This window comes from Bubalus kerabau, chromosome 12, assembly GCF_029407905.1.
Source record: "Bubalus kerabau isolate K-KA32 ecotype Philippines breed swamp buffalo chromosome 12, PCC_UOA_SB_1v2, whole genome shotgun sequence".
NCBI lineage: Eukaryota > Metazoa > Chordata > Mammalia > Artiodactyla > Bovidae > Bubalus > Bubalus kerabau.
In genome coordinates this window covers 22,113,862-22,126,018 of record NC_073635.1, presented here as the reverse complement: position 1 = coordinate 22,126,018, position 12,157 = coordinate 22,113,862, and the positions used below count along the sequence as shown (strand labels likewise).

At 40.7% G+C, this 12,157-nt stretch overlaps 1 protein-coding gene across 3 annotated transcripts in view; it reads left to right on the top strand.

Annotated features, from left to right (window-relative positions):
• NEK5 (NIMA related kinase 5) overlaps positions 1-12,157 on the top strand; it is a 62,933-nt gene that overhangs the window by 20,606 nt on the left and 30,170 nt on the right. For all 3 annotated transcript variants that reach the window (XM_055542245.1, XM_055542244.1, XM_055542243.1), the window contains exons 5-10: positions 2,265-2,348; positions 2,435-2,505; positions 3,591-3,677; positions 5,823-5,877; positions 7,170-7,370; positions 7,449-7,530. In XM_055542245.1, coding sequence (XP_055398220.1) covers positions 2,265-2,348; positions 2,435-2,505; positions 3,591-3,677; positions 5,823-5,877; positions 7,170-7,370; positions 7,449-7,530 — 580 coding nt within the window. The remainder of the gene's footprint in view (positions 1-2,264; positions 2,349-2,434; positions 2,506-3,590; positions 3,678-5,822; positions 5,878-7,169; positions 7,371-7,448; positions 7,531-12,157) is intronic.

Genomic DNA, 12,157 nt, shown 5'->3' with positions numbered 1-12,157 from the left:
GGATTCGATCCCTGGGTTAGGAAGATCCCCTGGAGAAAGGAATGGTTGCCCACTCCAGTATTTTTGCCTGAAGAATCCCCCAGGACAAGGATCCTGGCATGGGATCCAGTCCATGGGATCGCAAAGAGTCGGACACGACTAAAGCAACTTAACACACATGCCCTGGGGCACTCAGATTCCACATGCTGCACAGCACAGCCCAAAAAAAAAAAAAAATTACAAGTGAATCTTAGTATCTGAATATAGTTTTTTCCCTCAATTGTTTTCCTCTCTCTGTTTTGGTGGACAAGGAACCATTGAAAGTTTAGAATTGTTTAAATGAATCTCTGTAGGCATCTGAGTGCAAGCATGTATGCCTAATTGTGTTTTCCTACAACAGGGGACCTTCTGGACCCAGGGATCGAACCTGCGTCTCTTGCGTCTCCTGAATGGGCAGGCAAATTCTTTACCACGGCACCACTTGGGAATCTGTCTACAGTGGCTCAGTGGTGAAGAATCTACCTTCCCGGTTCTATCCCTGGGTCAGGAAGATCCCCTGGAGAAGGGCATGGTGACTCACTCTAGTATTCTTTCCTTGAGAAGCCCATGGACAGAGGAGCCTGCAGGGCTACAGTCCATGGGGTGGCGAAGAGTTAGACATGACTGAAGCAACTTGAACCGTGAACTTCCTGATGTTCAAGCTGGTTTTAGAAAAGGCAGAGGAACCAGAGATCAAATTGCCAACATCAGCTGGATCATGGAAAAAGCAAGAGAGTTCCAGAAAAACATCTATTTCTGCTTTATTGACTATGCCAAAGCCTTTGACTGTGTGGATCACAATAAACTGTGGAAAATTCTGAAAGAGATGGGCATACCAGACTACCTGATCTGCCTCTTGAGAAATTTGTATGCAGGTCAGGAAGCAACAGTTAGAACTGGACATGGAACAACAGACTGGTTCCAAATAGGAAAAGGAGTACGTCAAGGCTGTATATTGTCACCCTGCTTATTTAACTTCTATGCGGAGTACATCATGAGAAACACTGGACTGGAAGAAACACAAGCTGGAGTCAAGATTGCCAGGAGAATTATCAATAACCTCAGATATGCAGATGACACCACCCTTATGGCAGAAAGTGAAGAGGAACTCAAAAGCCTCTTGATGAAAGTAAAAGTGGAGAGTGAAAAAGTTGGCTTAAAGCTCAACATTCAGAAAACGAAGATCATGGCATCTGGTCCTATCACTTCATGGGAAATAGATGGGGAAACAGTGGAAACAGTGCCAGACTTTATTTTTTTGGGCTCCAAAATCACTGCAGATGGTGACTGCAGCCATGAAATTAAAAGACGCTTACTCCTTGGAAGGAAAGTTATGACCAACCTAGATAGCATATTCAAAAGCAGAGACATTACTTTGCCAACAAAGGTCTGTCTAGTCAAGGTTATGGTTTTTCCAGTGATCATGTATGGATGTGAGAGTTGGACTGTGAAGAAAGCTGAGCGCTGAAGAATTGATGCTTTTGAACTGTGGTGTTGGAGAAGACTCTTGAGAGTCCCTTGGACTGCAAGGAGATCCAACCAGTCCATTCTGAAGGAGATCAGCCGTGGGATTTCTTTGGAAGGAATGATGCTAAAGCTGAAACTCCGGTACTTTGCCACCTCATACGAAGAGTTGACTCATTGGAAAAGACTCTGATGCTGGGAGGGACTGGGGGCAAGAGGAGAAGGGGACAACAGAGGATGAGATGGCTGGATGGCATCACTGACTCGATGGAGGTGAGTCTGAGTGAACTCCAGGAGTTGGTGATGGACAGGGAGGCCTGGCATGCTGCGATTCATGGGGTTGCAAAGAGTCGGACACGACTAAGCGACTGATCTGATCTGAAGCGACTTAGCAGCAGCAGAACAGTTTAATAAAAAGGCTCATGGTCAGCTAAGATAAAATAAAATTATAACTAAGAAATAAACCATAACTAAGAAATAAAATCCAGCCCCCTGCATTCTGGGAGCGCAGTCTTCGCCACTGGACCACCAGGGAAGTCCCCTGTTTATCTTTTTCTGTGTGCAGTGTTCCTTTTCATACCAACATGTTTGGATTGCCTTTTCACACTTCCGTTTTTCCAGCTGTAAGGAGAACATAGGATGGTATGATGGTATATCTGTTCACTTCATTCATGTAACCACACACACAAATATATTATTTCTCTCTTTGTGAATGCTATCACTGAAGATAGTTCAGTGATCAGCAGACTGCTCACTAGTTTTGTTTCATGTTCCCTCTACAGATTCTGAGTTGGTTTGTACAGATTTCTCTAGGACTGAAACATATTCACGACAGGAAGGTTTTACACAGGGACATAAAAACACAGGTAACGGCTCAGAGACAAAATCAAGAAGAATAGATCTTTTATTTTCTTGAAATACCTCCAACAACATAGCCTTTTCTCACTTATAGAACATTTTTCTTAGCAAGAACGGAATGGTTGCAAAGCTTGGGGACTTTGGTATTGCAAGGGTCTTGAACAAGTAAGTACTTTCAAAAATCATTTTTCCTTCTGTTCATAACAGCCAAAATACGTATTTTTAGGTATCAAGAATTAAGAAGGTATTAAGAGCTTGGTTTCTCAATAATTTTGGATAATTGTTTATATAAGTATATTAAAGTATTCAGATGGTACGTTGAGATTAAAATTTGCGAGACATATCTTGGCATAGTAGAAGTGTTGGCAATGCTGTATAGTGTGATGTAAGCTGATCAGTGAGATGTGACTGAAATGTATGTAAAGTTAGTGAGCATTTTGTGAAACAGGAAAATTAACACATGCTTAGGAGAGTATATTGATGCAGCTGTTTAAAAAGACAGTTAGTTGATAAAAAAATGCCAAGAGATTTTAAATGTTCTATTTCTGAGAATTTGTTCTAAGGGAATAATTTGAAATTTGAAATAGTTTAAATGCCTAAAAATTGGGAAATAGTTAAATTTTATAAAACTTGGCTCAGTCATGTACCTGAATATCGTTTAGCCACTGACATTTATGATTTTGAAGACTTTTTGATAATGTGAGAACAAAGTTGGTTGTATTAAATTTAAAATTTTAAAAACAAGAATTATGTATTTCAAATACACTATAATCACAGCTATGTGGAAAATATGCATGGAAAAAAGACAAGAAGGAAATACATCAGAATTTTAGCACTAGTTGTTTGAGGGTAGTATGATTCTTGGTAATTTTTTTCTTCTTTATTCACTTTTCTGTTTTCCAAATTTTAAATCATGAGATTGCATTACTTTTGTCATTGGAATGAAGGAAATTTTTACATGTGAGAGTTTGCAAAATAACAATGGTACCTTTTTGTGCAGTCTTAAAGCCATAAGTTTTTTTAATTGTGTAGATTTTGGGGAAATGAATTATAAGCTTAAAATCAATTAATTTTATTACTACATTATTAATATACTATATTTTAATAATAATGCTTTATTTTAATATATGAATACATCAAATTTTGTGTTACTTTTTATATATTTTTCTTACATGTATATGTATGTCTTAAGCCTTTTCTTACTTCAGTAATACACTATGTTATTTTATTGTTTAATATAACTTTGCTAGTACCATGGAACTTGCTAGAACTTGCGTTGGAACACCATACTACCTGTCCCCAGAGATCTGTCAGAATAAACCCTACAACAATAAAACGTGAGTTGCTGGCTTTTGGTTTGAAAGTCTCAGTAAAATCTTATGGATTCTTTCTTATGGTGCTTTGTAATTTTCTTTTCTTCACCTGTGAAATGAGAATCGCTGTGACTGCCTCTGACCACTTCAGTGTTTCCTAAAGCTTTCAAATTTGTTTAGAAAAGAGATATGTCTCTTCATCTGATGATAGAAGTGATAGGATAACATTGAAAACTGAGGTCACTGTGATGTCCATCTTTGTATTCGATTCTCAGGCTTTCTAAGCACTGTTGAGCCTATAGCAGGAAAGTGTTGTAGATGGGTCAGGCGGAAGGTCTGGTGACAGAACGCAGATTTAGGAGCCAGAAATCCTAACCTTGACTCGGTCAGCGACTTGACCAAGTCAATCAGTCTCTGTGGGTCTCAGTTCCTCTTTCTTCAACAAAGGTGGTGTTGGCCAGGTAATTGTTAAGGCATCTTCCAGCTTTAAAAACCAACAAGCTTTGATGCTTGTGGTACTAGAGCCTACTGTTTAGGAGTAATATTAATATAGTTTGTGAAAGTGTTTGTCGCTCAGTCATGTTCGACTCTTTGCGACCCCCTGGGCTGTAGACTGCCAGGCTCCTCTGTCCATGAAATTCTCCAGGCAAGAAGGCTGGAGGGGGTTGCCATTCCCTTCTCCAGGGGATCTTCCTGACCCAGGGATTGAACCCACATCTGTTGCATTCACAGGTGGGTTCTTTACCACTAGCTCCACAGGCAGCCTTAATATTAATATACACAGTGATAAAAGATAAAGCCAAGATAGTTTTTACTTCCATGGAAGGAGAAGGAAAACATTTCACTTTTCAAAGCTGTCTTTCAGTTGAACTAGTTGGCTTTGCAGGAAGACCAAGTTCCTTTGTGGTGTTCATTGTCTATTTGTTTAGAAAAGTACCCAAGTGATATTTGACTGACTTTGAAAGAAATAAATGAAAAGCAAAGCCCTAAAGAAGAGTGGTGAACATTTCTCCATGTAGTAGAAGAATGGGCATTTTTGGAAGATATCCTCTGACCTAGAGAAGGGGGTTGGCCTCAAGCTGACCAGGAATGCAGTTAGTAACGCCAGGGTGGAAGGGCAGGCTTTCGAAAGCAGAGCGCGCTCAGTGCTGCAAAGAGAGACCCCTGGCTCAGCAGCATTGTTTTGTTGCCTTGCACTACTTTTTAAGCATCTAAGTCAACATTTAAATATGTTGATTTGATGCTTTGAATAATTGGAAGATCCTAGCAATAAATCGTTACCAAACTGGGTTAATTCACGTAATGCACAGCAAGCCAAATGCTGAGACACTGAGGTTTGCAGCAGAGGAAAAAAGGGTTTATACACAAGGTAGCCAGATGAGGAGACTGGAGAACAAGTCTCAGATCTGCCTCCCTGAAGGCGAGGATTTGAGATATTTACGGGATGAAGAATCAGTGTGGTCTTAGGCAGGCTTCCCTGGTGGCTCAGTGGTGAAGAATCCGCCTGCAATGCAGCATGGTCTTAGGCATGAGGAAAGGGGATTGGAGGTGAGGTAACTGGTGGTCTGTGCAGACATAGCTGTTTCGTGCATCTTCATAGGATGCATGTTCAAAAATGGAAATGTTTAGCATGATCTGAGGGGGGGTTATTTTTGGCCCTCTGAGGTCAAAGGTCATTTATCGGACACCTGCACAGGCCCAGTTTTAGCACATTTTAAGTTCATTGAGTACCAGATACTCTGTTTATCACTTAATCTAACTTTGGTTCTGTCTATAGCCTCGAGTAGAACGTTCCTTTCTAAATCAACCAAATGTTACCTGTTGAATCAAGTAATCCACATTTGAGTTCTTCCTCCCTCCTCCAAATTGCTCAAAATTCCATACGCGCACACATTTTCTTTGAGCTCATCACATGAAGTTAAAGTAAGTATTGAGCCATCAGATTGTAGCGAAGCTTGTGTACCTTTTCTCTGCTGGGACTCTGACAAGCTACAATTTTTTCTCTAGTCTTAGTAAGAGTAAGAATTGATAATGTACTGAAAGCATTTGTGAAAACTGGTCACCCTATATAAAATTGTAAAGATACACAAATATAGTTGACTGTAAGGATAAAAGTTTAAATTGAGAATTATCGATATTTCTTGGCATATAAACTCTTATCTTTCCCAGGGATATTTGGTCTCTTGGCTGTGTCTTATATGAGCTCTGCACACTCAGACATCCTGTAAGTATATTAATCATCAGATTATCTTGAATTATTGAAAAGTATATAAATTAAAATAACCTCTGAAAGAAAAAGGTTGTTTGGTTTCATTAGATTGTTAAAAATTATATGAACAAGATATTAAGAAGAATGATAGCTTCATATATACCAACATGGGACGATATCCAAGCTATATTATTAAGTACAAAATCCAAGTTGGAGAATAGTACATAGAACGTGAAAAAAGTGTTAGTCACTCAGTCGTGTCCAACTCTTTGCGACCCCAGGCTCCTCTGTCATTTAAAAAAGCAAGATATAAAATTTCATATCGTATGATCTCAACTTTGTAAAATAAGTAGTATTTTTTAAACGACTAGAAGGAAATATATCTCTGGGTGGTGGAATTGTATATATTTTCCCTGTTTATAATTTCCTATACCTTCTAGTTTTGGGAAACGAATAAACATTTTGATAATAAAGAAACTAAAAAAGCCCTTGTTTTAAGCAATATGATGTCTCATTGAATAACTGCCTACATGTTGATGGAAACAATTCAGGGCGGACCATGGTACTCTTAATGAAAGCTTTTAACATTGTTTTGTTTCTCAAAGTTATTTTACTTTTTAAAAATTAAAAATATTTTAAATGCCTTGTCTTATAGCTCAGTTGGTAAAAAAAAAATTCCCCTGCAGTACAGGAGACCGCAGTTTGATTCCTGGATCAGAAAGATCTACTAGAGAAGGGATAGGCTACCCACTCCAGTATTCTTGGGCTTCTCTTGTGGCTCAGCTGGTAAAGAATCTGCCCGCAATGCAGGAGACCTGGGTTCAGTCCCTGGGTTGGGAAGATCCCCTAGAGAAGGGAAAGGCTACCCACTCTATCTAGTATTCTTGCCTGGAGAGTTCCATGGACAGAGGAGCCTGGCGGGCTACAGTCCATGGGGTTGCAGAGAGTCAGACACAGACTGAGCGACTTTCACTTCATTCCCTCCTCTTTTTTAAAATTTATTTATTTTCAGTGTTTATTTATTTACTTATTTGACGGTGTCAAGTCTTAAGTTGTGGCTTGCAGGATCTTTAATTGCACAGACTCTCTACTTGTGGCAGGAGGGCTCAGTAGTTGCCCCATGCAGGCTTGGTCCCTCCGTGGCATGTGGACTCCTAGTTCCCCGGCCAGGGAGCAAACCCATGTTCCCTGCATTGCAGGACAGGTTCTTAACCATTGGACCACCAGGGAAGTCCCTCTTGGTATTCCTTTAAATATTAGCATTGAATTTTTCTCTGATTTAGTATCACCATTGCTTGTCCTTTCAGTTTGAGGGTAACAACTTACAGCAGCTGGTTCTGAAGATTTGTCAAGCTCATGTTCCTCCGATATCGCCAAGGTTTTCCCGTGACCTACAGTTCTTAATATCCCAGCTCTTTGAAGTATCTCCCCGCGATCGGCCATCCATCAATTCCATTTTGAAAAGGCCCTTTTTAGAGAATCTTATTGCCAAATACTTGACTCCCGAGGTGAGTTTGGAGGTGGTTCTGTTTGGATTTTGACAGAGATTTTTGGCTAGTGAGTCCTGATACACTGTTATATTTTAGGTCATTCACGAAGAATTCAGTCACCCACTCTTACATAAAGCAAGACCATCTGCTTCTCGACCTGCTGGGAAGGTGGCTCCTGGTAAGAAGGACTTAACTGTGCAACCAAAAGATATTTATTGTGTGTGTCTCACGCAGTGATTTATAGTATATGGTTGACAACATCAGCAGGGAAATTCCTCCAGATTTATTGAATGTGAACATTTAAAAAATATGAGCACTATAAGCAGGACTTCCCAGGTGGTGCTCATGGTAAAGAACCCGTCTGTCAATGCAGGAGACATGAGATGAATTTATTATAGCAATAGCATGATTTCTTATTAATCTCAATGCCTGAGACCTACAACACATCTTTATATTAAACCCAGACAATTCTAGTCTACCTTTATGAGGCCTTGTACTAGCTGCAACTGGAAAATCTGCCCAAAGCGGCCTATGAAGTTTCGATCTCTGGGTCAGGGAGATCCCTTGGAGGAGGGCAGGGCAACCCACTCCAGTATTCTTGCCTGGAGAATCCCATGGACAGAGGAGCCTGGTGGGCTACAGTTCATAGGGTCGCAGAGTCAGACACGACTGAAGCTACTTAGCATGCACGAGCATTATAAACAGGAGAAAAATTTTTGTTGACTGGTGACCTGTGGGCGTGCCTGTACATCTAGATCATTCATGACCTGGAAAATTCATCTCCTCTCTTCTCCTCAGTCAGGAAAACTTGATGAAGCAGTGGATTTGCTGATAAAGAGATGCTCAAAGAGTCAGGATCCAAGCTTAACTTTTGTGTAGGGAAGGGGTAGAGAGTCAGAATCATGAGATGAAGCTTGTGTTATTGAACTAGAGAGAATGGACTGGAGATTAAGAGTTCTCTTGCAGAGCCTGGTTTGAGCTGAAGTTAGGATCTTGGACCTAACTGGTAACACTAGGAGAATTGTTACTATGTGATCCCCAAAGAAAGCAGGTGATACCTTATGGTAATGAGAAATAGGGGAGCTGCTTTAGTGATAGTGTCAGGAATCAGCTGATGAAATACTGTATGTGTGTTTGTGTGTATGTGTAAGAGAGACAGACATTAAAGAGAAAAATTACTAATTCAATTAACATTGTGAAATAAGAACAGCAGGATTTTTCAATTCCATTCAATTCAGTTGCTCAGTCGTGTCCGACTCTGCAAGCCATGGGCTGCAGCACGCCAGGCCTCCCTGTCCATCACCAACTCCCGGCATTTACTCAAACTCATGTCCATTGAGTTGGTGATGCCATTCAACCATCTCATCCTCTGTCATCCCCTTCTCGTCCTGCCTTCAGTCTTTTCCAGCATCAGGGTCTTTTCAAATGAGTCAGTTCTTTGCATCAGGTGGCCAAAGTATTGGATTTTCAGCTTCAGCATCAGTCCTTCCAATGAATATTCAGGACTGATTTCCTTTAGGATGGACTGGTTGAATCTCCTTGCAGTCCACGGGACTCTCAAGAGTCTTCTCCAACACCTCAGTTCAAAAGCATCAATTCTTTGGCGCTCAGCTTTCTTTATAGTCCAACTCTCACATCCATACATGACTACTGGAAAAGCCATAACTTTGACTAGACAGATCTTTGTTGGCAAAGTAATGTCTCTGCTGTCTAGGTTGGTTATAACTTTTTTTCTAAGGAGCAAGCGTCTTTTAATTTCATGGCTGCAGTCACCATCTGCGGTGATTTTGGAGCCCCCCAAAATAAAGTCTGTCACTGTTTCTCCATCTATTTGCCATGAAGTAAAAAGCCTCTTGATGAAAGTGAAAGTGGAGAGTGAAAAAGTTGGCTTAAAGCTCAACATTCAGAAAACGAAGATCATGGCATCCGGTCCCACCACTTCATGGGAAATAGATGGGGAAACAGTGGAAACAGTGTCAGACTTTATTTTTCTGGGCTCCAAAATCACTACAGATGGTGACTGCAGCCATGAAATTAAAAGACGCTTACTCCTTGGAAGGAAAGTTATGACCAACCTAGAGAGTATATTCAAAAGAAGAGACATTACTTTGCCAACAAAGGTTCGTCTAGTTAAGGCTATGGTTTTTCCTGTGGTCATGTATGGATGTGAGAGTTGGACTGTGAAGAAGGCTGAGCGCCGAAGAATTGATGCTTTTGAAGTGTGGTGTTGGAGAAGACTCTTGAGAGTCCCTTGGACTGCAAGGAGATCCAACCAGTCCATTCTGAAGGAGATCAGCCCTGGGATTTCTTTGGAAGGAATGATGCTGAAGCTGAAACTCCACTACTTTGGCCACCTCATGCGAAGAGTTGACTCATTGGAAAAGACTCTGATGCTGGGAGGGATTGGGGGCAGGAGGAGAAGGGGACGACAGAGGATGAGATGGCTGGATGGCATCACTGACTCGATGGATATGAGTTTGGGTAAACTCTGGGAGTTGGTGATGGACAGGGAGGCCTGGCGTGCTGCGATTCATGGGGTCGGAAAGAGTCGGACACGACTGAGTGACTGATCTGATCTGATCTGATGGAACCATATTGCCATGATCTTAATTATCTGAATGTTGAGCTTTAAGCCAACTTTTTCACTCTCCTCTTTGACTTTCATCAAGAGGCTCTTTAGTTCTTCTTCACTTTCTGCCATAAGGGTGGTGTCATCTGCATATCTGAGGTTATTGATAATTCTCCAGGCAGTCTTGATTCCAGGTTGTGCTTCTTCCAGCCCAGCGTTTCTCATGATGTACTCTGCATATAAGTTAAATAAGCAGGGTGACAATATACAGGTTTGACACGCTCCTTTTCTGATTTGGAACCAGTCTCTTGTTCCATGTCGAGTTCTAACTGTTGCTTTCTGACCTGCATACAGGTTTCTCAAGAGGCAGGTCAGGTGGTCTGGTATTCCCATCTCTTTCAGAATTTTCCACAGTTTGTTGTAATCCACACAGTCAAAGGCTTTGGCATATTCGATAAAGCAGAAGTAGATGTTTTTCTGGAACTCTTTTGCTCTTTTGATGATCCAATGGATGTTGGCAGTTTGATCTCTGGTTCCTCTGCCTTTTCTAAATCCAGCTTGAACATCTGGAAGTTCTTGGTTCATGTACTGTTGAAGCCTGGCTTGGGGAATTTTGAACATTACTTTGCTAGCGTGTAAGATGAATGCAATTGTGTGGTATTTTGAGCATTCTTTGGTATTGCCTTTTTTTGGGATTGGAATGAAAACTGACCTTTTCCAGTCCTGTGGCCACTGCTGAGTTTTCCAAATTTGCTGGCATATTGAGTGCAGCACTTTCACAGCATCATCTTTCAGGATTTGAAATAGCTCAACTGGAATCCCATCATCTCCACTAGCTTTGTTCCTAGTGATGCTTCCTGAGGCCCACTTGACTTCACATTCCAGGATATCTGGCTCTAGGTGAGTGATCACACCATTGTGATTATCGGGGTTGTGAAGATTGTGTGATTATCGGGGTTGTGTATTCTTGCCACTTCTTAATATCTTCTGCTTCTGTTAGGTCCATACCATTTCTGTCCTTTATCGAGCCCATCTTTGCATGAAATGTTCCCTTGGTATCTCTGATTTTCTTGAAGAGATCTCTAGTCTTTCCCATTCTGTTGTTTTCCTCTATTTTACATTGATCACTGAGGAAGGCTTTCTTATCTCTCCTTGCTATTCTTTGGAACTCTGCATTCAGATGGGTGTATCTTTCCTTTTCTCCTTTGCCTTTTGCTTCTCTTCTCAGCTATTTGTAAGGCTTCCTCAGAAAACCATTTTTCCTTTTTGCCTTTCTTTTTCTTGGGGATGGTCTTGATCACTGCCTCCTGTACAATGTCATGAACCTCCATCCATAGTTCTTCAGGCACTCTATCTATCAGGTCTAATCCCTTGAATCTATTTGTCACTTCCACTGTAAAATCGTAAGGGATTTGATTCAGGTCATACCTGAATGGTCTAGTGGTTTTCCCTGCTTTCTTCAATTTAAGTTATTCAATTTAATGGCAGGATTTTTAGCCATAACCAAATATCTCAGCTTCAAGGATGAGGAGGAACCAGTGAGAGGAAAATATTACTTACTGTGATGGAGAAATTATTATAAACTTAGGAAAGTTATAAAGGGAAAGTGAATGGATAATTCTGCTATGTTTAATTTGATTTGACATCATTATGTATTGATCTAGATTGAGAATGTTTAGAAAGTAGAGAAGTAGAGCATGAGAGAAAGTGTATTGTCTACATTTCTAATATAGGACAGATGGGAAAACAGGAACACATGGGTGAATGTGATAAATACCAACATGTTAGGAGACCCACTCATCCATTTCCAACAACAATTGGACCTGAGCGCTGCGGCCTCATAACCCAAGCTCTGATGACTACATTTAATTACTTGTAATTAATTTAGTTAATGATTGAACTACTAAACATGTTATGCGTATTGTTTCTGTAAATGTTAATATTCACTCGTAAATTGTTAAATAGTAGACTATTAAATAATTAAATATTACTAGAACTATGTATGGAGAAGGAAATGGCAACCCACTCCAGTATTCTTGTCTGGAGAATCCCATGGACAGAGGGGCCTGGCGGGCTGCAGTCCATGGGGTCACAAGAGTCGGACATGACTGAGCGACTAGAGAGAGAGGGAGAAAGAGAGAACTATGTCAAGGAACCCTGGCAAGAATGATTTCCTCCATCCAAAGGAAATGTGTAGTCATTTTCTGTCAGCCCTTCTCTTTGTGAGTATAAATGT